Source organism: Leptonotus elevatus, chromosome 2 (genome assembly GCF_054856555.1).
Source record: "Leptonotus elevatus isolate MCC_2025b chromosome 2, RoL_Lele_1.0, whole genome shotgun sequence".
NCBI classification, from domain to species: domain Eukaryota; kingdom Metazoa; phylum Chordata; class Actinopteri; order Syngnathiformes; family Syngnathidae; genus Leptonotus; species Leptonotus elevatus.
Genome location: NC_141240.1, coordinates 12,521,383 through 12,548,579, shown reverse-complemented (window position 1 = coordinate 12,548,579; position 27,197 = coordinate 12,521,383). Strand labels below are relative to the sequence as shown.

General features: G+C 41.9%; 1 protein-coding gene and 2 long non-coding RNA genes across 3 annotated transcripts; all 3 read left to right on the top strand.

Moving 5' to 3' along the window:
- Positions 1-271: 271 nt before the first annotated feature.
- On the top strand, positions 272-15,564 carry LOC147178461 (uncharacterized). The gene is made up of 8 exons (XM_086069895.1): positions 272-440; positions 8,962-9,021; positions 9,175-9,416; positions 9,490-9,567; positions 12,306-12,414; positions 12,512-12,561; positions 12,737-12,898; positions 14,305-15,564. The coding sequence occupies exons 1-8, from the start codon at positions 383-385 to the stop codon at positions 14,491-14,493; spliced, it is 948 nt and encodes a 315-aa protein (XP_085926021.1). The 5' UTR covers positions 272-382; the 3' UTR covers positions 14,494-15,564.
- A 4,763-nt stretch (positions 15,565-20,327) lies between these two features.
- LOC147178460 (uncharacterized) lies at positions 20,328-21,009 on the top strand. The gene is made up of 2 exons (XR_015093996.1): positions 20,328-20,454; positions 20,807-21,009. It is a non-coding gene; the product is annotated as an uncharacterized LOC147178460 (long non-coding RNA).
- Positions 21,010-22,007: 998 nt separating this feature from the next.
- Positions 22,008-26,714, top strand: LOC147178459 (uncharacterized). Its single transcript, XR_015093997.1, has 4 exons — positions 22,008-22,076; positions 22,162-22,277; positions 22,335-22,399; positions 26,145-26,714. It is a non-coding gene; the product is annotated as an uncharacterized LOC147178459 (long non-coding RNA).
- Positions 26,715-27,197: the final 483 nt, after the last annotated feature.

Genomic DNA, 27,197 nt, shown 5'->3' with positions numbered 1-27,197 from the left:
CTCTTTGTCTTTGTTCTAAAAATGTGCCACTGAAGATGCTCTGTTTCTAATGACATGTTTTGAGGTTCTGCTCAACCTTAATTTATGTCTGTTCACCACAGAGGAAGCTCAGCTGGGACACATACTGCAACGCAATATCTCTCGGGCTGTATATGATGAGCGGAAGCAGCGACGGTTGAACTGGGGGGGGGGGCAGCCCAACTGGATAGGGGTGTGGACAGAGTGCACACTTGAAGAAAGAGAGAGAGGAGGGCATATATAGAACGACAGCACAAGGCAGACTTTATCCTGCTCGGCCGTCCCGCTTACTCAGACCTCACAGCAAACGCCCGCCACCCTGCCCCTTCACTCACTCAGCACGCGCTCCCACCCCACTCTGACCATGTGGAGGATGAACGGCATTGCGATCGTCCTGGTGCTCTGCACATCACTGCTATGCAGTAAGTTACTGATGATGAACATTTTGAGAATGTATCTTTCTGATTGTACTGAGATTAATTGGACTTTTCCTGTCTCTCTTGTGTCATTCATGCATGTGGATTTTGGGTTTATCTTTCTCTTGTAAAAAGGGAAATTCATTTGTTACATTTGGGCATAAGTACGTTGTTGCCTTGGGCACTGAACCCCCAGACAGATCTGGTTTTGGATCTCAGTTACGGACCCTTCACTCCGACATATCTCATTCGTGTGTAAAGAGAATCCCCTCAGGGATCAGCAAAGTTGGAATTAGGAAGTTGTTTGAAAATCATTGCATGAGTGGAAGATACTTGACAGCACTCGAGCAGAAATCGTTTAATCGTTGTGTCCTGTAGTGCCCCTGAGTGTGTGTGCATTGCTTGTGGCATGTGTGGGAGATCCCTAATGCTAATTGCATTTCAAATTTCAACATGTTCTTCTTAAGTCCAGGTTCAATCACTTGTGTAGTGTCAAATTTGATTTGCCCTTGACCAGCAGAGCGAAGAAATTAGTTCAAAGAGAGAAACAATCATGAGATTATCAGATGTTGATTTAATATCTGATATTTCCATGATTGATTCTTTCCTCACATCCTTATGCTTGCATATTGTCTGTTAATGTGTGCTTGTTGTGGGTTAAAGCAAATTCCTTTCAGAGGCCGGCATCCTTTCTTCAGTGGTGCGCTAATCACACAGACCTGAAACATTGCTGACACTTTGGTTTGTTTGCCAGTACAGTGTGAATACGCAGACGGGCGAGCACACATGATGTGAAAAAAAAAAACACAAGTAAGAATTCTTTCATTTGTATGAACAAAAGAACTGATTGCAAAGTAACAAAGGCCAGCTTAGTATTTGAGGTCAGAGTTCAACATAAAGCGAACTTAAGTGACTTTTTGTGCCTTGCTCTTGGCGTGGAACTGCTGCAGATCAGGAGGTTTAATGGAATCCACATTAAATTTAGTAGTGGTGATGTCATCAGCTCCTCAAGGGCAAGGCAGCTGACCGGCTCATTTTGAACACCACTTTGTTGTATTCACACAAACATGCAGAGAGCTGGCATCTCTCAGACTGAGTGAACCACTAAGGACACTCAGAAGACAAAGTTGCGCAGATGAAAGCAAAACCTATTCACAGGAACAAACAACTCCCAATTCCAGTTGTTGCATCACATCTGCAGCTGGCAGACCTCTTAGTTGAGACTTCTTGTAAATTAGGACTGCGACAGGCAAACGCAAGAAAAACTTGATTGCTGAGCGTGACTGTTCACTAGCACAAATTTGACTGCGACGCAAGAGTGGGCGGATCACACAACTCTTGTTTTTCAATTGTTATGCGGTGTGTAACGCCACAAAAGGAAATTGATGGCAGTTTTGGATGATGTCATTTGACCCCTCCTTTAGCATGACATTTTTTTAGGGGGAAAACCCAAACTGCTCAAGACAGCGGGAGTGGGGGTGTGTGAACCATTATGCCTCCCTTTTGCTCGTCATCTTCAATGGTTCTCTCTTTGATGAAGTCAAGGTCGAAGGCAGCTGTGACGCTCATGTGTTAAAATGAACCCCACTACACCAAGATATTGACTTGGGAGTTTCCAAAGCGTGCAGTGCATGTGATTCTGTCAGCATACCCTTGATAGTGATCAGTATGCCCTTTGTGTGATGAATGTGTATCATGTGACCATGCAAGATGGTGTAAGCCATGGAGACTCAGATGACAAAAAAACAGACTGAAACTATTAACTATTTCCATTTTCATGATGCAGTGATAATATTAACTCATTCACTGCCATTGACGGCTATAGACGTCAAAAATTCATTTAAACTATTTCTAGTAGTTTAACATTTTTTCCACTTTTGTTAACAAGAGTACGAAAAACTAGAACAAAAATATTTTACATTTAGAACAGATATAACATTTATGATTAATCGTGAGTTAACAAATGAAGTCATGCAATTAATTACAAGTAAAAATTGTAATCGCCTGATGTGATAAAATAAATAAAAAATTAGGGGCGTCAGGCGATTACAATTTTTAATCGTAATTAATTGCATGACTTCATGATTAATCACAAATTGTATATCTGTTCTAGGTTTTCATACTCTTGTTATCAAAAGTGGAAAAAATGTTAAACTAATAGAATTAGTTAAAAAAAAAATTGACGTCTATAGCCGTCAATGGCAGTGAATGAGTTAATGTCAAACAGAAAATATGAAGCTGTATTTTTTTACAGTTAGTGTAGAGTGCATCACGTTTATATCTTATAGATATAGTCTTTGATACGAAAATGTACCCACTAGTGGTGTCAAAATTAGTGCGTTAATTTTTAGTTAATTTAAAGTTCCTTTAACGCCACTCATTTTTTTAACGTGCGATTAATGACCGCTCCTTACTCGGAAAGCCTGTACTGGGGGAATTCCAGTCGCAGCTGAGCAGATACGTCCACGTCAAAATTTAGCAGTAATAAATTTAATAATAATGCATATATTTGTGGAGACTGGAGTCAAGTTGTATTTTACAATTAAAAAAATGTGCATAATTTCACAAGTTACTTCATGTTAAAGATTAGATAGCTCTTAATATGAAAATATAAATTTAATATAATATAATATAATATTATGAAATTACTGTATCACTGACTAAAAGATGCAGCCATATTTCTATTAGTTTAACATTTTTTCCACTTTTATGTTAACAAGAGAATGAAAACTTAGGATTTTTTTTTTTTTACATTTTATTGTACATTTCGAACAGATGTAAAAATTTTGATTAATTGTGAGGTCATGCAATCTAACACGAAAACAACCTCACAGGGAAAAGCTACTTGGATAGAATTCACTAAAGGGGCTATTTGTAACAAATCCGACTGATGAGGAGTCTTTGGAAAAGTCTTTTTTAAGGAAAAAGATCAGTTTAACAAGGAGGGCCCTATTTTTGTGACAACCACAACTGTGCATGTGGGTTGAGTTTTTCTTTCTTCTAGTATTCTTGTAGACATTGCACAGGTAGAAATTGGCGTAAAGAGGCTTTTGCACCTTGTGTGCTGTTGTGGGATGGACTGTAGCCGACTCCCGGCCAATCGTAGTGGATGTTTTCAGGGCGGTCGATTTGCAGAAACGCCAAGTACGTTTTTACAGGTAAATTGCAAGATCATCGCCTTGCAGGTAACGTAGTTGGCCTCAAATGTGACATGGACAGTTGAAGTCTGAAGTCAGTCGTGCATCCTTGCGTCACCTCCCCACAGTTAGTTACAATATTTTTCAAGATGATGATGATAAAAATGTGCTCAATGATTTGATTTTTACAATGTCCCACACTGTTTATGCTCTTTATGAATGAAATACTATAACAGCCACTATGCACGTCCGCAGAGCGCCAAATTAGAAAGTTTTGGGTTTCAATCAGTAAATTCCTCAAACATAAGCATTGGCAGAATATTACCATAGATTTTCTTTAGGCAGATATTGACCAACATTCTTTTGGCTCAAATGTTGTGATTGTTAACTTTACGTCAGATGCTGAAGGGTGTGGCTCTGTTACATAAGCTTTGGCAGATAGCAGTCTTAGGTCAGGCCAGGGTGTGGGTTCCCCTGGGCCCAAAGTTACAGCGTGATCTAGTAATTAAATGTGGAGCCTTTGTGCTGTCAATGTTCCAATTATCCAGAGCCGTTAAACGTGTTAAAATTCACTAACCAAATAGTGCCTGCCATCCGTGTCCACTTCATTAAATCATCCTTTGCAGATATGGCGGCCATAACAATCTCGCTCTGCATTATGTTCATGTGATGCCAGCTCTTTTCCACAGAAAACATATTTACGATCAAAGAAAAGAAAAAAAAACCTCCATCACAGCCAGCTCAATTGTCATTCAGGAAAGGGGCCGACTTGGAGAAGTAAATCATCGAGTAACAACATTTACCCAGTGGAACAAGCCTAATGAATAGCAGACTCTGCGATAACGGTTAAACTTTCCTGTTCCAATTACTGCTGTTCTGGTGAGGCTTATTGTTCTTTGTTCCCCAAGCGCCCTGCAGCACAAGCACAGGATTTAAGCAGTGTAAAGAAAAAAAAAATTGAAACCAAAATAACGTTGAGAGGACAATTTGATGGGACAGGCAACACCCAGGCTGTGCTTGCAATCAGCCAAAAAACAAGAGCTTGGAGGCGTGTCATTTCCACTTCACACCGGCCGGCTCAGCAGACCACCTCGCGTCCATTAATCCGCGGTGGACACGCAGGCAGGGTTATCTTCACACCTCACCTCAGGGCAGAAAAGTTTTTAATGAGACTGGCCGAGCACTTTTTACTGCTCTCTGTCATTATTTTTTCTGCGAAAGCATATTTAGTCCTTCCTAATTGGACACAAGTGCTTTCCCAAAGATGGCACAATGTGCTCACCATGTTATGTACACTCGCTGTACGACCTCCATATGTGCTTTAGAAAGTTTTTGTCTGTAGGCTGGTATTTGCTTTAGGGCCACAGTCATATCCCAACAGCGTTCAGGGTCTGTGAGTCTTTTTACAACCTTCACCACCCCCACCATGTAAGAGCAGCAGCTGCAACGGAGCAGTCTACACACATCTGCCGCCTCTGTCACAGCTGGCGTTCCCACTTTCTTGTCCTCTTACAAGGTGGACAGACTAGTCTGGAAACACCGGTATTGAATTTCACCAGCTATTTTAATGAGTGAATCAGGGGCTACAAAACCCAATCGGTCACTTACTTCCATCCTTGTCGGACGTTCTCTCCGACTTTGGATTCCAGAAGCCTTGTGTTGCAGCCGCATGAAGAAAAGGGGCCATATTTTTGCTCAAGTGTGCCTTTGACGAGTACAGTTTGGTTGTGCTTGAAAAAAAAAATGACAGACTCTAAAAACAGTTGGGTCAAAAATTCATATTCAACTCATAAATATTGGTCAGATCCTTTACTTGGGTTGAAAAATGGGGCCATTTTGTATAAAACAACCCAGAAAATTGGGTCAAATTGACTCATAAAGTGGATGGGTCCATTTTTGATCCACAATTGGGTTACTTTTGACCCCAACTGTTTTTAGAGTATACCGTTGCACCTAACGCACAACCGAGCTCATACATGCGCTTGGGTGAGCGTTATCTGTCGTCCACACTGTGTTCACCTCTGCAGGTCAAGCCACGGCTGTGGGAGATGCTGTGACAGACACATCCTGCCCAAGGATGTGCATGGATACATTCCACAACCCGTTGTTGTTCATTCCTTTCATTCCCCCTCAACTCCAAACACTCTTATGTTTGGTTTAAAAACACCAGGGGTGTGGACTGGGTGGAAAAGTCAACTTTTACCACCCTTCTGTGTGGGAACAAAAACAGTTGTCAATTCATGTACTCTACTTTAGGGAAAGAAGTAGTGTCATTTTTTTCATTGTGTTCCAAGATGTTGGGTACCGAGGCACATAGGGCACAATGAGTTTACTCTCTCCACATCATTTCCACAAACCTTGTGAAGTATTGTGGAATGAGTCAAATAAAATAAAAAATTTAGGGGTGATGATTTGCTCCCTCTGGACTGTCCATTCCAATCGTCTTTTTGTGGCCATTCAGTTGCTAGGCAGACACATCTAGCAGACAACCACTTGCAGTGACAAAAAAGATCATTGTTAAGAACTTATGATTCTCATGTTGTGGTCAAACATATTGTCTTTCTGACTGAAGCTCACCAACAACCATTTTGGAGACTGGCGACTTCAAAAAGAGCCAAACATGTCGTGGTTGCAGCCTCTAAAATGGGATGAGTTCCGGGTTGTCTCCGATTGATTGATTTCTGAGCCTGTTGGTCACTCAAAAGAGGATATGAAGATGCCCTTGAAGGCTTCACTTGTGTTGCATTTTTGGGTTATTTGATACATGAAGCACCCAAGATGAAAAGCTGACCAAAGTGACCTTGATGGTTACATATAATTGATTCCTGACTTAGTTGGGGAGTTTTTTTTTTTTTTACAAGCAGACATTTGAAGATTGCCTCATGGGTCTTCGCTGGACATCTGGAAGCAACACGGGTGTGGCACAGAAAAGAAAGCCAGGGCGTTGTCTCTATATTGTCTGGGTGGAGGTCAAATACAAAATCCTTAAGGCTGCTGACGCTTCCCCCTTGTGCATGAAGTCACAGTTTTCTCAGCTTTCTGACGAGCCAACTGATGTCCCTGATTTCCCTTCCCCTACTCAAAACCCCGCCAATGCCCACAGGATGTTGGCCTCCTCGCTTGACGCAAAATGCTGCGGGTGTCCCCCGAGCCTCCCAGTGACAGTATTTGTTTTTGCTGGAATTTCTGTGAGAAAGACCTGGGCACCCGAGTCTAATACAATGAATTTGGTTTTCTTTTTGTTGATGTGGCCGACCAAAAATATATCTAGGGAATCTCATGCAAGCTGTACAATGATGTATCATGGGCTCTTTAGTTAAAGCTGCTTAGTTACCTACAGTCACCATTATATTATTATATTATTATCATAGCGGTTTTACCAATAGGCTACTATACTATTTCTTAGGTTTTTATTAAACTTTTTAACGTGACCTCAGCTTACACTTAAACATCAAGTATCTGCTCTATTATAGGAATGAATACCTAATTCAACGCTACAGTAATGCTCTGAAATAGATCCTTAAAGCAGCAAGACTAGTAGTGCTCTAGAACCAGTTCACAGTACTTCTTAAATCTTATTTTGAAAGGGTGTCTTTTAATTGAGGAATGAGCGTGTACTGATACCAGGTATCGGTACCAGGTAACCTAGCCTTATGTCAAGGTATCGGTACTCATGATGGCGGCCGAAAATAGAAAATTACCACTATTTAAGGAAAAATGCTTTATTGGGATATATAATTGTTCCAAATTATCTGTCATTGTTTTGTTTTTGTTTTTTGGGCTAAAATATTATGTAATAAAAGTAGGGATGGACGAGTACCAATACCAAGTATTTATTTACTTATTTATTTACTTTCCTACTTTACTTATTTTAAGGTATCGGTACTCGTGATGGTGGCCAGTACCAGTTTTACAATCAGGAACTCGAAATTAGAAATGAGAGGAATGGAAAATTGCCATTCATTTCATGCAATTTTCAGGGAAAAAAATGCTATATTGGGATTTACACTTTCATTAAAATTGTCTGTCATTTTTGTGGGGAGAATATTATGTAGTAGTGCTATCGAACAAAGAAAAGTACTAGTGGTATCGATACTTGGTATCGGTGACTACTCAAGAGTTGAGTACTGATATTGGTCTGAAAAAAGGTGGTATAACATCTTTTTAATGAATCATTGTTATAGTTATGTATTTGAAATGGTCATTCAGACGAAAAGGTATTGAGGAGGAACTTGAGTGTGCCACAGCGACGTGTCTGCCTGAGGGCCCACACACACCAGCGTTGTTTAGTCCTGTTGCACTGAACCCTAGAACATTTCTCCCACTGCCACACACCATTTGGGTTCGTGTGACAGCAGGAGTCAAACACTGGTACTATAACAAACGTACCATCACTCCATTATTATTATTCTTTTTTTGTCAAGAGGGGAAAAAATGCAGCATGGAAGCCTTCACACGCCATCCTGATTCTATATTGTATCATGTCTTCTACTTATGGTGTGTGGTGTGCCACATCAAGAAGGGGAACACCAGGCTGGGAACTTCGTGGAACTCAGACTGGAAATCTGCTGCTTCATGTCACCAGTCGAGAGAAAAAATGTGTTTGGTCTGCATCGTGCAAAGTACTGTTGTTTACGTGGAGCAGAAAGTACATTGTGTCATTTCTGTTAAGAATGGCCACTCGGAGGACCGAGTCAAATGAAGAAAATGAAGCATGAGCATTCACTAACCCTCCCGAGAAGGAATTATTTGCTTGGCTTATTTGGTGCCAAGAACGAAGCATACATTGAGGGGGTTGGCTCCAATTCAGTGGACGCTGTTGTGAATAAACATTTTTGCTTAGCCACATTATCGGACTATTACACCTTCCAGCTCATGCTGAAAACAACCTGGGGTGCAAATGTCTCTGTGTGTTAGTGTGAGGGTGATCAGGCCGGGGTTTAATCTCAGTTGGGATCAATTATCGGCTTCCAGGTGACCCTGAACAGAATAAGAGGTATTGAAAATATGTAGACGCACATTTTTATTTGACATCAGTGTGTGGCGATAATGATGTAAAAATGATTTGGCAAAGACAAAAAAAAAACAACAACACCTCCCTCATCCCAACTTTATTTCAAACATTGTCCAGATGAGGAACAGATAGTCAAAGGCTGTGACCCTTTGCCTGCTTATTTGCACAGGTACAGAGACAATTCAAGTCAATATGTGTCTTCTAATTAGTTAGAGAACACGAAGACTAGGCTCTTAAGTTTCAGTTGACCACGCCAAGCTGTTTAAATAATCCGGTATTTACGACAGCAACATTGTCTCAAGATTGTTTCTCTGGTGCCCAAGTTTGTCAGGCAAACTGAGCTTTAAAGCTGCCGTCCTTTCTCAACATTTTGCAGATGGCGTGGTGGGCCAAGATGATCTCACAACAGATGCACCAGCAATCGACCCGGCCGCAGGTAGGTGTCCGGATGCGGCGATTGTGCAATAAAGATCATTCGTATGAGCATGTTTTTATCAACACTATTCGTTACAACTTTCAACACTTTTCATATGGTACCGTAACATAACCAATTAGACTGCATTAATAAGCTTTATCCATGTTCTCTCAGTCACTCTTGCTGTAGTGGCCTCGGATGCCCAGCCAGAGACCACCGTTTCAGGTGTCCCTCCAGCGGCCGAAGGAGAATCTGAGGTACCTGCTGAAAATGTGCCTCCCCCAGAGAACAATTCTCCCAGTGCTGACAACCAGGAAGGCGGAGCCTCGGGCACCACAGCTGGCCCCGGTGCTCTCGCCGATGATGGCATAGTCGTCGTGGAGTCGTCCGATTTCTTTGATATCAGTACAGCAAAGGTGAACACATTTCTCAAAAGATGTGTTTATGTTTGACGTGCATTATATCTCATGTCACTTCCTGTCTCCACAGCCCGTGGTGCAGTGTGTCGGGAAGGAGGAGATTGACGAGAGCAAAGCTGTCAAGGCTCTGCTCGCTACTACTGAGTGTGTGGGTACAAGGCACTCATCTCTTTCACACTATGACTTAAAGGCAACAGGAATCCGGCAGTTTTAGGAGGGTTGCACTCTGTTGATGTGTTCAAATATAAATGGAAAAAAAGCTGGTTGGAAATGCTTGAAAGAGAGACCTTCCATTTACCAAACTAATGCAGCTCATCAGCAAGCTTGGCAAAAGCCTGATAACGACCTTGATCAAGAATCAGGTGTGTTGGTGGAGAGAAACATGACAAACAGGCTGGATAGGGGCTCTCGAGGACCGAACTTGGGCACCCCTGATCTACAGTATCTCTTTTCGCTTCAGACAGCGACGCAGATGAAACGGAAGCCTTTGCAAAGCATCTCTTAGAAATTCCTCAGGCATTGTAAAACTTTGGCCTGTTTCTGGTGGAAGAAAAATGACTAATATTTCCTGTCTTGGTCTGGTGTCCATAAGGCAAAAGTGCACCACTTTGGCTCCTTTTTGCTTTGCCTCTGACAAGTTATAGTATATATACTGTATACGATACGATACAATACGATACAATACGATACAATACGATACAATACGATACAATACGATACAATACGATACAATACGATACAATACGATACAATACGATACAATACAATACAAAACAATGCAAAACAATACACAGTGTTCCCCCGTTTTCCGTTGGGGTTAGGTTCTAAAAAATACCCGCAATAAATGAAATCCGCAAAGTACTTAGCTTTATGTTTTACATTTATAATAAATATTTGAAGGCTCTAAAACCCCTCACCACACAGTTTATACACTTTTATCATCGAGGCATTTACATTTTCTCACATTTCTCTCTTGTTTAACCATTCTCCAGTTCAAACCTTTATAAATTTGATAAAACAGGTACATTACTGTACTGTAAAAAAAAATGCATGCAAAATCACACCTAAAAAAAAATCTGCGAAACAGCGAGGCCGCAAAAAGTGAACTGCCTTAAAGTGAGGGAACACTGTAATACAATATAATATAATAATACTGTAGCAATAAGCAATAAAAAAATAAATTAAAAAAATTACAAATCTTGACAATAATATGTTCTATGCAGCCCAACTAGTCTAAATACGGTATTCTGGTTAATATTGCATTAGTGGAATATCAGTTAAGCAGCAAAATCAGCCGTTTTTTATCCATCTCAGGGGGCGGCCATTTTGCCACTTGCTGTCGACCCAAGCTGACATCAATGTTGCTCAGGTCTCAGGTAACAACCAATCACAGCTCAGCTTAAAAAAAAACAGGTGAGCTCTGATTGGTCGTTGCCTGAGCCCTGAACAACAATAATGTCATCTTCAGTCGACAGCAGGTGGCAAAATGGCCGCCTCCCGAGATGGATAAAAAAACAATTCTCTCAACCTAATTACACACCAACAAATGAAATGATTATGGCATGTGATATGAAGCCTGAGGTAAATCTGATAAGTTGTTAATTTTTTTTAGAAATATTGTAATGATTTATAGGCTAGAGCGCTTTGGATTTTGCAAAACGTTTTTGTTTTGGTATCCCAATTCAAGTAACATGACGTATGGATGTTATTGGCAAACATGCAAGTGATTGCTTCATCTCATGTGACATTTTGAGTTCATTCGAGTCACATGACACTGCAAAGTACTGTTCAGTGTTCAGATGGGTCCTGGTGCATCGATGTGAACAGTTGACCCCCACTTGGGTCTTTGTTGTAACATTCACAAGGCGAAAAGACCATCTGAAGAAGTCATCCGCTGCACTCAACTTTAAAGCTAAACGTGGACTAAATTGCCAAAGAATGATTTGTTCATGAAGCATGTCATAAAAAAAAACACGGATGAATGACTTTACTCCGGAAATGATCGCTCCATACCTGTTAAACCATAAATTGCAGCCATACGATAACATTGCATGAGCGGCTCATGGAACCTGTTGAACTTCGAATTCCTCCTCAAGCATGAGTCCAGTAGGCCGGCCACACAAGGCCAAGCGGAGTGCAGGAGACATGTGATGCGCCACATGTGACACAGACAGATGCGTGGCTTCCATGGGAGTGATTGTGTATCGCAAATTCAGTCCTCCTGAGTTTTTCTCCGCCCCGCCTTAAAAAATCTGGATTGTGCAGCTGCAGGCTCCGTCCCAATTAACCGTGAGTCGGGGTTTGCACACAAGCGTCTCTTGGGAACAAAGAAAGACGTCTGGATCGCATTATAGAAAATGAAGAGTGATCCCAAGTCTTCGTTGAGGTGATATCATCATTCAGTACTAGGCGGGGGGAAAGTCAGCAAGTCTTCCATACAGCTGCGGTCTACTTCTGTGACGCACACAAAAGCCTTCGCGCTCTGAGAACATTCCGGAAATCACATTTGTCTTTTGGCCACATAACCACACCCTGAGCAGCAAATGTGAATATTTCAAAGATATTATTTGTTCAAACTAGGAAGTGAATATAACGAAAACTCCAGAGGCCCCAGAATTGAGCTCTGTGGAACACCATACCTTCTGTTATACATGTGAATTCATATTACACATATTCGTCCGACCACTTTCTTTTTTTGTTCGACATCGTATGAAGGGATTACAATAATAAAAAGATCACACGATGTACCATCACAAGAGTCGAAAGTCGACTACTGAACGCACCAAATTCCCTGCACCAGATAGGCCAAGCAATGTAGTGTGATCACCTGCAGCCAATGGTGACCTAGGCAGAAATGAATCTGTAATTTTATTTCTGCATTTTCAGGAGGACACGAAAAAAATCCTTGAAGAGAGCAGTATCCAGTGTTACACTGAAAACTGTCATATCAAAGTCTACCAGGAGGGACATAACGTCCAAATGGTCAGGAATGATGGTGGGTATTTTTGTTAGCAGTGACGGGACAACATTCATTTTTGTAATGCTGGTAATTGTTAGTGTTTTCTCAAATCTGTTTTTCTCCCCATGTGCAGCTAAACCAAATACTCTGGTTGAAGCCCTCAAGGGAGAATTGAAAGACAAGGTAAGAGTGCAAAATGCTTTACAATAAAAAGTCAGGAAAACATTCAGGTTGCAGTTCTTGGCCATCTAACGCTTGCCAGTTTTCAACAGATTTTCCTTGCTGCTTGTGTTTCTCATTCAACGCGCCGAAGCTATTTAATGGTCTCCATCTGCAATATTTACTTCTGTGTTCGCAGCTGGGACTGACAAATTTGGATGCGCCATTGTCTTCGTCTTCGTCCTCATCAGGCCGCTCTGTATTTGTGGGGATTCTGGTCACCGGTCTGCTGATTGCGGCCGCCATTGTTGCCGGGTACTGCAGATGCCAACGCCGAACTGAAAGCAAGGGAGTCAAGCTGGTGAGTAGTTTGACATTTTCCCTCTGGACATACCACAGATTCCTACCCCCCATTGAAAACAAGGTAGAGGTTTTATTTTACTCTAAAAACAGTTGGGTCAAAAGTAACCCAACTATGGGTCAAAAATGGACTGAACTTTGAGTCAAGAAATGGATCTTTTAGTGTAAAACAACTCATAAATATTGGTCAGATACTTTACTTGGGTCAAAAAAATGAGGTCATTTTGTATAAAACAACCAAGAAAGTGGGTGGGTCCATTTTTGATCCATAATTGGGTTACTTTTGACCCAACTGTTTTTAGAGTGTACTAAAAAGCGTGCTAAAGTAGATTTTGGTAAGCCACTGTAATATTATGCAATTGGGGCAGTAAAGGGATACTTGACCCATTGAGCCATTTTCAACAGTAAGAAGATAATATTTTATCTATAAACTCATTCGCTGCCATTGACGGCTATAGATGTAAAAAAATTCATTTGAACCATTTCTATTAGTTTAACATTTTTTCCACTTTTGTTAACAAGAGTTTTTTTTATTGTACTTTTAGAACAGATTTAAAATGTGTGATTAATTGTGAATTAGCTATTGAAGTCATGCAATTAATTTTAAAAAATCGCCTGATGCGATAAAAAAGAAAAAGAAAAGATTATTAAAAATGAGGGTCATCAGGCGATTACATTACATCGCATGACTTCACTAGTAAACTCACGATCAATCACAAATTTTACATCTGTTCTAAATGTACAATTAAAAAAAATTCTAGGTTTTCATACTCTTGTTAACAAAAGTGGTAAAAAAATTTCAACTAATAGAAATTTTTGACGTCTATAGCCGTCAATGGCAGTGAATGAGTTAATGTGATAACGTCCTTATTTTTCATGATCAATTAAAACAAATTTTGCTACTTGCTGTTGACTGAAGATGAGATATCCCATGCTCAGGAAATTGGTAACGGCCAATCATGGCTCAGTTTGCTGACCAAACCCAGGAAAAAGGTGAGCGGTGATTGGCCGTTACTTATTTCCTCAGCACAGGTGATCTCATCTTCAGTCGACAGCAAATGGAAAATGTGTTTTTAAAAGTATAAATTGTAGATTAAAAAAATGATGAAGTTATCGAATTAATTCTGTACAAAATATTCACTTTTCGACTGCTGAAAATGGCTCAATGAGTCTTGTGCAGCTAATTAGATACACAAGGACATGTGTGGAAAAACAACCAATAAGAAACCGAATGTGTGACTTATGATTTGCCAATCATTTTTTGCAGACTTGCAGCCACACACGCAACCTTAAGTGCTTCACGTGAACATGATCTGTAAATTCCGTTTTTGTCCACATTGCAATCTGCGATGCGAATTTGCGAACCACCAGTTTGATGTTTCGGACATGTTTATGTTCTACTTGCAGGCAGAGGAGGCGTATCCAGTGGATCAAGAGAACCAAGCGAACACGTTGGTGTCCGTGGCGCCACTTAACCCCCCGACAGAAAGCCAAGAGAAACCCAATGTGAACGGGGAGTCTCCCGAAGCTGCCAAGACCGAGCCCCCTCCCACCAACGGCCACTCCGCCGCCAAGACTGCCGACACCGAGCTGTGAAGCCCTCATACACGCACACATGCACACATCCACGCACATATTCATACATCGCCATCAGGGACATCAACACGGCTTCGGCCTCCTCTATTCCCGTCTTTGGCTTGGTCGGGCAACAAGCATCAGGAAAACGAGTCGGATCATGATGAAGGTGGCGACCGTGGACGTTAACGACGGCTCAATTCCTGACTTGTTGGCGGCACTCGAGCTCGAGATGGGAGATGAGCGCTTTTGGGTGGGACAAAAATGTTTCTTAGCATGACTCACCGGCGAGCGGGTCCCGTGAGGACCGCAGCAGCTTCGTACCGTCGACACCCATCGGCCATCAAGTTGGGCGCTCCACCCTCTCCACTAGAACGTATGACGCACATGTGCCTCAATGATGAAGCATCGTCCCCTTGAATTATTGAGCATGTCGATGTGTGAAAGTGTGTGTGTATCATCCTGATCCCTGCAGGCTTTTTCTGCTAACTGTATGTATGCATGACTTCATGTGGTCCCCCCTTCCCACTCTAACATCAACAAAAGGTTTTGTTCTGCTGAAGTTGAACCTCTTCATTTTCTTTACCACACATTGCCAACGTGCCTTCAGAGGCCGGCTAAAAATTCACAAGATGGACTGACTGACATCTAACTTGGCAAAGCTACTCATCCGTGTTATTTTCTACTCATTATACTGTACTGTGTATGCTATTTTATATCAGTATTCTTATGATCGGTGTGATGCAATTGTTGTTGTTGTTTTTTTATGCTGTTAGCAAGTGTGCTATTTTGCTTCGACGTGCCAGAGTTTTCATTTGAAAGCTGTTGGACAACATGAACACTGTGGCACATTTAACAAAGCAGGCAAAGTACATGGTGCAAGTGTGTGACTTTTTACATTTACATTTTAGTTGCAAGAGATTCGACATAGAATGAATCTACTGTTTGAATATCCAGCTGGAACCCAATTTGACCTGATTTAATTTTGTGCTATTACTCACATTCCACTCTGCCTGTTTTGTTTTACAAGCAGACGTTTTAAATTGGAGTTAAGTTCAGAGAATCAAATAAATGTTTTTGTTTTTTTAATGATGTGCTTGTTTTTCTTCTTGTTCTTTGTGCAAAGCCGCTCTGTTGATTGAAGGTTCATCTTAAATGACCACGGGTCAAGTGAAGATTGTTGAGATTTGACTAAAACTGCCTGAAAAAAAAAATCTTCCTGTCAAATAGACACAAAAAAAACCTTCCTCAAGGCACATTGGCCACTAAGAGTGCGTGTAAAACCCACTGAGCCATGGACATGCACCAAAGGCTCATACATCAGTTCTATAACATGCTTGGTATGTAAAGTCCCGAAGCCTATAGGGTTACCAGCAGGCCTGTATAAGTGATGACATCACTTCACATTGATTTGTTTGGGCGGAGCAGTGACACACTCCACCAGCTGTGTTTTCTCCACAGTACAACCACTAACGCACACACAGAGGTTTGTTTTACTATCTTTGTGGGGCCATTTCATTGACATAATGCATTTCCTAGCCCCGAACCCCAACCATCAAAAATGATTGCCTATCCCCATTCCTTACCCTAACCTCAACCATAACCCAATTCAAACCTAAACTCTACAACCAAGTCTTGACCCTCAAAAAGAGGTCTAAACTTGTGGGGCCCAGCAAAATGTCTCCATATGGATGGGTGGGCCCCACAACTCTGTGAAATCCCAGAATGTTGGCCCCACTATCTAACAAAAACAAGACCCCCCCCCCCTTTCTTTAGTTTGGGTGTCTGACTATTTTATTTCACACCCCAAGTGAATTTGAAGTCAGCCAACTTCAACACCCTCCCAGCTCATGCCAGAGCTGCACCACCAGAACAAGAAGCAGTGAAGCACGTTCGCATCAATATATACATCTCCGCTTTACAGCAGATCAGACGCCACAAGGGTCTAATTTGAAAGGTGTAAATCCCCGTTGAACACGACCGAATGTGCAGTACGATCACATGCGACCTTGAGCAGTGCAAGATGAGGTCGTCTTAAGCGGCCCGACTCCACCCATGTCGGGCGTTTGTGTCTCATTCCACTGGCTCGACATACTCATATTTATGACATGACCTAATTGAGTCTGGCCAAGCCGGCCCACATTTTGGGATAAATGTATTTGTTGCCATTGCGACAGTCCAATGGAAGTGAAATATTTTCCTATAAAGCAGTGGAGCAATGCTCATGTGTGACATGACAAATGTTGTGATTCTTCAGTTTAATGAGCGTCTAAAGGATTAATTATTTTAAGTGCATTTTGGTTGATGTTTAGCTTTTGTGCATCCACGATGCCACCACAGAGGGGCACAAGACCAGGAAATTTTGTAGGAAAGTGCTACACACACGCACACGCGCATTTCATCCTAAAAAAAAAAAAATCACCTGGCAATAGCCAGATTGATAGTATGATTCACACAAGGGAGTGCTCCACAATCTGGGACAATGTGTTACTCAGCAAAGGCGGGACATTCTGTACAATACTTCGATCTGATTGGACGATGCAGCATCTTGTGCACATCTACCTAACTTTTGTTTTGAACAATCACGGCAACGGATGAAAATGTGTCATTGTTTCGTCCTAGAAAAAAAAAAAGCACACATATATTTATCAGCTAAAAATGTACGAAGCACCTCTCGCTGTTCTACATTCCAGTTGCGTAATGCCTGCGAGAAAGGAATGAATTGCAGCGTCCATTCGTTCATATTAGGTTTATGTGTTTCCAACGGCGTCTGCGCTTCCTGGTTTCGTTGCAGCTGCTTATCCCGCCCCCCAAACAAAATACCGCTTTGTGATTGGTCCATACAAAAAGTGTACGGGTCGATGAAAATCAGCGGGCTCGGTACAAGTAGTCTAAGCAATCGGTACTAAATTACAGAAGAATTGCTCACAAGGTGACACAAGCATAACATTTTCCACAATAGTTTACAATGGCCTATTTTACAATTTCAGAGCAGGAGCCCTCCAGAATTCAGTTTTGCATAGCAACCATTGCTATGCAAAGCATTTTCCTTAGCAACTAGCACCAATGATGCATTTTCTGATCTACTATGAGATGCTGTTTTTATTCTTGACTCCTTGTTATCGTATGGTATGTAAACTTATAAGCATATCTGGTCATCTGAGGCGTCTTGATCCTGTGATATCCTTGCACGTGCTCTATGGTACAGGTTTGTAAGGCATGATGCACTTGTACTTTGTCTCCTGGGCAATAGGGTCTCCTTGACTTAATTTCGCAAGAAGGTTTTCATCTTGTAGATAATGTGCACATTTACTCACATAATAATTTGCTTTAAAGAGATATTTGGCTCATTTAGCCATTTTCAGGAGTAAGAAGGTAATATTTTTTGTTCTATAATTAATGTGATAACAAATGGCGCAAAGAAAAGCCGTAGGCTCCAGCAACCCCCGCGACCCTTGCGAGGGAAAGCGGTTAAGAAAACAGATGGATGGATGTAACTTTTTGTAAGCAGTTTTTGTGTATTTAATGAAACAAACTTGGTTAACTTTGACTAAAAACAACAACAAAACAACCAAATCTATTCTCTCTTACAGTTTTTCATCAACGTCACAATGGTCCCAGAGCTCGGTCCACCCTTCAGCCTCCACCCTCCTCACTTTATCCACCTCTGCACTCCTTGGTCCAATCAGGGGTAACACATGTGGATTGGAATCTCTGATTATCAACAAAACTCAGCTGGTTCTTTTTTGTGTCCTGTCCCTCCCCTCGGCGTTAGCAGCAGCTGCCAAATACGTACGTCATATTTTGTCTCTATGTGCCAAAGAAGGCCCCTTCTTAACTCATCTGCGTAAAGATAACATTGGGGGAATAAATAAAATGTTGGAGCAGGACCCCGAGGTAAAAAGGCGCGGTCGCCTTTGTGAGCCTCTGAGCTTCTTCCAGTTCATGCAAAGGCTATATGAATCTCATGAATATTGAGACTTAGGGATAAATGATTTAAAATATTAAATGAAAACCATTTGCTGTCCTGTGTTTCTTCCAACATTTCCTGTTGTTGAGGAAAATGTGATCACATAGTCACACAGTGATCACAGTCTGTGTTTTCCCCCTTAAATCTGAATGGTGATTTCTGCTATTTCTCATATATAAGGATGCATTAATTGTCTTTATAAATTGCTCATCTCGAAACATAAATTAAAAATAATTGAATGAATTCAATTATTTACAACTACTGATTTATGTTACACCAATTAAATTATAAATCAGACACAGTGTGCCACCGTCAAGCCATATGAATACAGAAAGTATTCATGTATTGTGTTTTACAATACTTAACTCCATTATAATTTATTATGTACCGAAAGATGAAAGCTTGGTGTCATTTGTCCCCAAAATGTATTTTTGCCCATGTCATCTTTCTGTGGCAACCCACTTTTTCCTTAATTGTTACTCTCTCATTTTATGGTTTATTAATTGTGATAAAATACAATAGGCATGTGCAGCCTCAAAAGCCTATCCAGGCTCGTCGTTTCTGGAATTTATATGATCATGAGGAAATTTCTCAGGAATAAGAAACTGATTAACAATCCAAAATCTTACAACTAATACTTTGTTTCCATGGACACCAAAATATTGAAAAACAACAGAAACTGTGGCTGATATTACATCTGTTTCCTGCACATTGCCGCATGCTGCCATTGTGCATTTCCAAACATCTGCAGGGGGAAACAATCTGGAAGGCATTGTGTCTTTTTCCAACAATCCCGAGCTGTCCATTACACAGCACACCCTGGACTTCATTCAGCTGGAATCACACCAATGATTATTTACAAAATGTGGTTTATGCCGAGCACACAATCGGATTGTCACGCAGCAAATATGCAGTGAAAAATTACAGCAACATTCTAAACATACAGTACGAGAGTTGGCAGAGTGGTTGCTGAGTGGTATGTGCTGTAGTGTGTGAACCACCAGTCATCACATCTTTTGACAAAATAAGTGATTGATGAATGTCCTTTGAGTATGTTGCGCTCTAGGGGTATAGAATCTATGACACCATCACTCCTGCTGAAATGTTAGGTTAATTGAAGACTCAAAATTGTGCATAGGTGTGAATGGTTGTTTGTTTCCCCTGTGGTTGCTTGGTTGATGACAAATCCAGGGTTGTACCATGCCTCTGTCTAAAAATCAGTTGGGACAGATCATCTAAACGAGGTCAAGCAGTCAAGAAAATTGATCGATTAATTAGTTAAACACAATTCACATTTATCAACGAGAGAAATGCTCGTGAAAGAACGTGACCCTTAAATGTGAGGCCAGGACGCCCTCTGCTGTTCACGAATCGTCGAGCGAAAGGCCAATTCATGTATGTAATAAATTCAATTAGATTTGACGCCGTCACGTGAAAATACAAGCATAAAATCATCTGGTTCCGATCAGGTTTTACGATTAGACAAATACAGCCTGCATGTGAGAAAAACTAACACCACGCCATAAACGTAATTACAGAATGACGTCTGTCAAAAAAATATTAAGTGAGAGAAAATAAGTAAAATTGTTGGCTTCCTTCTTATTCTTCTTTTGTGAACTTTAGAGAGCATTACGTATGTATACACGTAACGTTGTTCTCTCTTTGACCCAAATAAAGTAGCAGAAACGAAGCTTTTAGCGAAAGCGGAAGTTTGTGGGAGTGAATCGCATACACCGCCTTTCTCATCTTTGTGAAATCCAGCCCGCTCTTTGCCTGTTTGTAAACATCTACGTCACAAGCACGTGACGCCTGCAACGCATTTCGGTGCCATGTCCAATCAGAAAGCGGAGGTGTGTTCCCATGGGCGTGGCCTGTTGGTGTTGCCGTGAAAATGTCGTTGCGTACAGTTTTTGTCAAGCCACAGTCGCCTCAATGGCAACCGGGAGCTAGATGGGAGGTTCTGGAAGCAGTGTCGTTACACTTGAGACGCCGTTGCGAAAGATGCGCTCTCGGTAAGTGGCCTCCTTTTAAATTAGGAAGTTGTTTACATTCAAGGGCATAATTACAAAACCCAAATTACTACATGGGAACTTGTTTGGCGCGCAGGAAGCAAATGTAAAAATGTGGTTTGACAATATTGTACAGAACATTACGCTATTAATATGACGTCATCGCACGGCCACTTCTGATTGACTTAGAATGGCCCTGTGTTATGAAAGCAACAACCCAAATTACGCATGGCCTAACTATTTCGAAGTGCGTAGTTGCCAACGTGTTTTTCCTTACCTTACCCGGAAAACAAGGCCCAAATATTGGCGCTCAGCAGTTTGCTTCCGAACGTGTCTGAGTAGATAAATGTTACAGGTTGAGAGGACGAGGTGCTGGATGGATGCTTGCTGCGAGAGGATGTTGCGCACTTCTATTTACTTAACGAATGAGAGGTTGGTGAAGCGCTGCACTGCGTAATGATTTGAACTCATGATGCTTGACTTTGTTTATCTCCGTATTTACTTTGGATATATGTTTGGAATAAAGATAAATAAATAAAAATACATATTATTTGTCAATTGTGGACTCTTTGAGACTCGTTTGTGATTAAGGGCTATACTGTATAAATACATTTTTACCTGACTTTATTCCATATAAAAGTTACCAAATGATGACGTTAAATAGATTCAATCGCACCTGCGACCTGGTGTCATTTTATCTAACAAAGACATAGGGAAATGTCACAAATGATATTCCAAGTTATTTGCCATTGAATGGGCTTAATTGGGGCGAATGTATGTAATGCTCGTTTAAACAAAATACTTCAGCAAATTACTTGAATTAAGTTGTTATTTAACTTTTAATTATTTATCCGGTCAGATACGGTTTTGGTTGTTGATAAGTCCAAATTCTGCATTGCACAGGCCCTGGATCAACTCCTTCCATCCAGAGGTTTCTATGTCATACGCACTTTTTATTCCTGATGTAAACAAAGCGTCTTGGGTGCAGTTCGCTTAATGAACACCTGGCGGCGTTGTTTGCTTCAAATCTCATACTGAGCCCTATTCGGCATGAAGGGAATCACATCGTTTGATTTGTTTGAGCACACCCACATTTAATCTATACACGTATGTGACGTCATCGCTCAAAAGTGACGACTTGACACAGTCAAAATACAACAAAAGACGCTATTATTAAAGCTAAACAGCATAAGGATGGATGGTTTGGTAATGTGCATTGTGATAACAGCAAGACATACTGTATGAGATGCTCTCAATTTTCAAGCCTGGCCTTTTTTTTCTTTTTCTTTTTTAAAAGTTAGCAGTAATTGTTGACATTAAAGTAAAAACACCAGAATTTTAATGTGCGTCACAACCTGTCATTGTTTCTGGATAAAGGTCATTTTGGCCTGTGCAAGACTTTGAGGCCGCAGTTTGCCGAGCTCTGAGGAAGTGTTGAAATCCACCGCACACTGTTTGACATGTCTTGGAATAATAACGGGTTTCCCTCTGGAATCTGTGAAGGGGTGGGGGTGCGTGGAGGTGTATGGGGGGCTGCTATGCTTCTTTTCATTGACAGTGTGCATATTTGGAACATGAGCTGGTGATAACAGATGATACCAGGTTTAAGCTTAACCCAGGATCAGGTAAACAGGCTTGTACGTATGTTTGTTTGTTTGTTTGTTTACCTTTACAAAATCCTCTTTTGTTTCTTTGTGCGTACCTGTGAAGTGACTGGGCATCTTTCCAAGAGGGTAATTAGGCTTTGGGAAGCAAGCATCGTCGATGACGCAGTTAAGGCAAATGCTGCGTTCACAAAATGGAGGAAGAATATCACACAAGAATCTGTAAGTTTGACAAATATCATTTTAAGTATAAACTGATGATTGTATTTTGTTATGTAGGTTTTGACCTTTGGCAGTTCCCTTCGGTTGCTGTGGGAAAACGGATGTCACAGGCTCTACCAAAGGTAAATGCAACATGGTTGATGGAGGCATTCAGCCTTGGTTTCATGTTTAAAAAAAAGCACAATCCGGCTTTTGAAACTCCCCTCCCTCGTCATATACCGCTTCAAAATGTATATTTGACATAAGATCAAAGGATATCAAGCAACGTACCGATAAAGCCAAGTGATACTTGTTTTTGTTTTTATTAAAAGGTCAGATGGATACTATGAAATCTATGCCACGATCTCTGATGCCAATATTTTTCTGTCAATTATTAAATACTTCAGGCTTTTAATAACTGTAGAACTATGTTAGATAAGCGTCACATGGGAAACATATTGTTAGCATTCCCACTCGTGTGACAGATTAGCAGCATCCCACATTTAAAGGGCCACATCAACCGTTCTTCTCCAAGCCGGCGATGTCCCTTTAAAAGCAGAGTGCTGTCAGGTGATGGAAGAGGCTCGGCCCTTACTTGAGAGTGAAGAGTCAGATTGTGTCTCTCGCAAAGACAGGGAGAGAGAGAGAGGCAATCCTACGGGGAGCAAAGTCATGGTAAATGTGGTGTTTTGGTCCCTTTAAAAGCCTTTGCGCTGGTGCTCTGCTAGCGATTTGCGTCTCGGCGTGATGGAGAGATACAGAAGCACTGAGAATTAAATGCTGCGTCACACTCAGGAAGAGGAACAGCGCGAGCGTGCGCGAGGCTGTGCGAGCACGCGCGCAGGCATCTGATCACTTTGTACGTATTTGTGCTGAAAGTGGCCGGCTAATCGCAGTCGGGCTGTTGCTGGCAGATGAAAATAAAGAGAGCGAGATGCTGTGAGGGAGGGAGGGCAAGCGAGTCAGACACAGGAGAGATATTTTTTATTTTTTTCGGGTTTTAGTTGCTACGTCACTTTTTCATGTCCGGACAAAACAAAAAGCTGTGATAACAGGAGTCCACAGTCATGGAGTTTTCCACCTGAAGTGGACGTTGTGGGTTCGGACAGCCGATGCTTCCTTGGCTTCTTCCTCTTTGGTAGTTCTTCCTGTCACTAGCTACTAAATGTGCCTGCATGCGTGTGTGTGTTTGTGCGTGCTGTGTCGCTCCAGCTAGCCGGCCAAATAAGTTTCAACATGGATGCTGAGATGTACCACAATTGTTTTGATAGGATGCTGAGGTGCGGTTCCAGCAGAAAGCAGGCCCGACCCAGCCAAGGGTTAACGGCGCACTCTTCTGGAAGCTTCTTAAATGATGGCCAAGCACGGTCGGGGATGTTGGGTCAAGAACTGCATCGCTTTTTTTGCGCCGCGTCATGTGGAGGGGGCGAATACAGTCACGTATGATCGTACGGCCTCTCGCGAAGCCATATTTGTTCACGCTTTCGTCGCGTGGGCGTGTCTCATGAGGGGGAAGAAAGTTGGTGGTGAGGCAGAGGGAGCCAAGCGTGGTGCGTCTGCGGTCATGTGACTTGTTTTCACCCCACAGGCGTCGCTGGGATTCAAATCCTTCCCGAGACGCATTCGCTCCTGCGTAGTTAGACGAGGCAGTGGCGGTGACGCAGTCCGTTCGGGGCTGGACTTCTCGTCACCTCGTTTGGATCGCTCCCACATCCTCTCTCCCTCTCTCGCTCGCTCTGTGTCATGGAGAGAAGGAGCAGTGGGAGGGGCTAAATGTCACAGCTCAGGATGAGGGAGAGAGAGACAGCACAGGAGATAAAGAGAGAACGCGAGGGAAGCTGTTTACTCTCGGTGACTCGGCTTTGGCTTCACTCCCGTTCATTTGTGCTGCACTTGAAGTTGCTGCATCACATGCCCTGGTGCCAAACGGCGCTCGCTCTGATTGGCTAGGAGTCGCCATGCTGGCTTTCCAAGGTGTCTGCACAGCGCAGTTGGTTGGCTGTTGGTATTCAGACGCTGATTGGTTCAGAATCACTTCTTCAAAAGAAAGATCGAGAAGTCGTTATTGTCTTTATTTATAGTCTACATTTTAAAGATGCTGTTAGTGTTTTGGGTCAAAGACTGCATCTCTGGCCTTGTACGCTTTATTTCATTCCTGACTTGAATGAGCTCGAGAAGCGAGTTAATACCTCCACCAAGGTTAAAGTCAGTGGAAAAAAACTCACAGTTTTGTATTTGGGTTTGTTTGTTAGCTCGCAGGCTACTTCCTGGTTAATGGAGGAGGGGTACCAATGTGATTCTTGTGGGGTTGATTGGTTTGCGTTCCGCGATCTGCACCTTCATTCAGTTTCTTAGCAACATTTAAATCCCTCTACAAGTTTTTTTTTTACAACGCTAAATAATTGGATTTTGGCACAGTATGGTATATTTGGACATATATGGACTTATATATCTTTTCCATTCTTGTTTTATGTGTCAATTACACTTATGTTCTTTTACTCTTTAAATAGGAAGCCAACCCAAACATGTTCTTTACAAAAGTATGTTCTATGCAGCTCCACTAGTCAAAACATCGTATTCTGATTATTGTTTTTGTGGAATATGAATTCATCAGCGAAATCCACCCGTTTTATCCATCTCATAGGGCGGCCATTTTGACATTTGTGGCCGATAGAAAATGACATTGCAGTTCAACGCTCAAGTAACGACCAATCACAGCTCATCTTGCGAATGTCACATGACCAAAGTCAGGAAACAGGTGAGCTGTGATTGGTCGTTACATAGGCACTGTGATGTCATTTTCAGTCGATAGCAAGTGGCAAAATGGCCGCCCCCTGGCATGAGTAAAAACGGGTGGATTTCGCTGCTTATTCATACTCCAACAAATGCAATATTAATCCAAATGTCATGTTTAGACTAGTGTCTAAATCTAGCCGGCTCCTTCATCCATTCCTTAATCCTCATTTTGAAATACTCTCACTTACGAATTGCTTATGCAACCGATACATGATACAATGACAAGCAGGAAGTACTGTTTGCTTCTCCTAAAAAGTCAAACAAAAATAACACGTATGACATATGTGGCCCGGTCTAGAACCATAGGCCTGTTTTCACCGCAGGAAATCGGGGTAACTTCATGGGGCCAGCCTGACACGAGTCAGCAGGTGCTTCTTAGCACTCGAATGGTGGATTCAAAGACTTATGATAAAGACTAGTTGCATCTTTTAATGTTTGGAATACGTTGTAGTTACAATGAACTTTAATGTGCTTATAGGAATAGATATGTGTACACTTGTTCATAGGTTTCTGCCTTTGTTTTGATTGGCTGCGCCTCAAAGGCCTGCTGTCTCTTTAAATGTTTTATAAGCGTTACACAACAGATCCAGTGACACACAAACATCAAGCGGGCAGAAGGGAGCGTGATAGTCGTGCACAGTCAGGCGAAGCAGCCGGATGGATACCTTACGTACATTCTAATCTCCTGTGGCAGTTGTGTAAACAAAACACATACACTGTACATGACCTCGCAAACAACTCAAACCCAAAAAGAAAGGCTTGGCCTGTTCCATTTGATGCGTGATACATACTTTTTTGTCTTTCATCTTACTGTGAAAATAAGCATCTGATGTTTTGGAGTGAGTCGCTTCACTTCCTTTGTTTGAATGTGATTCTATTCCACTATTTGTGGCAGACTGTTTGTGGGTGGGTGTTTTCCGGACGTATTGTCAGTGGTCCTTTTAGAAAGAGGTGAGTTGATTTGCACTTGGCAGCCAGTCAGTGCGCTGACGCTACCTGGGCCGGCCGGCCCCGCCCTCTCTCACTGTGCTGGTGTATGTGCGTCATGGCTCCTGTTGCCAGCCATTGATTTGTACTTCCTTGTGATCACAGAGACTGGAAAGCTTCGCTCGTTCATCTTGGACAGTCTGCGGAGTAGCGGAGACGCGAGGCGGCGAGACGGCGTCTGCATCCGACGAGGCCGGTTGTGAAGATGCACGGTGGCGTCTTCTGTTGTTTCCTGTTTTTTGGGCCTCTTCACTTTGGATCGAGTATCAGAACACAAGGTGTGGGCGTGTTACACGAGTGGGAGGCGTTCTGGTGTCTGCTCAGCAGTTCTCCATGCCATCTTGTAACTACCCGTGCCCTGGTGAATAATGGGTCAGAATGTCTTATATTTTGATACACTTAGGAGCCACAAAATGAAGTCTACTCTACCTGCGCAATCTAATGAGAGATGTTAGAAACATTTTGCTATGATATTAATCTAAACACATCTACATGTGTCCATGCTTCAAATGATTGACAAACTAGAGTATACTGAATGTTTTGTTTGTCATTAAGTCTCATCTTTTAAAGGAAGTCCAGGCTGTCATCTGATGAAGACATCGCTATTCTGCTATCATCAAAAACTTTGCCCGTTTTCATAATTGTTTTATTGTTGTAAATTTCCAAGATTCTAAATAGTCCCGGCTGTTGTTCCCCGTCAGAAATGCCCCCCTTGGAAGCTGGCTTCAGATGGTGGCTTAGAGTATTGTCATCCATCTAGCACCATTTGAAATCAGTGTTCTTGGGGCGGGAGGTAAGAGTCACCTGCCAGCGAGAGCTGTTCTGGGAAAAGTTCCACTGCATCAGCAACAAGTGACCAGTAATGTTCTGGCATTCTGAGTCCTTTTTCCAAGGTTGACCGATTTCTTTTAGTGCTCAGAGTCTGCTTGTGTTTCTAGCACCATTTGAAATCGGTTACAGTGAAGGACAGATCTCATCTCACCTTGAACGAACCCATGGAAATGTCAACATTACTTGAAGTGCCCAAGTTTGACTCCGCCCACTCTTCAGTAGGTGACGTGCAAGATTCAAATCCTTCATTGGAAACTGAATGTTATCATGTTTATTCAACAAAAATGTCTGCTACTCCTATAAACTTTAAATGTGTAAACTTGAATG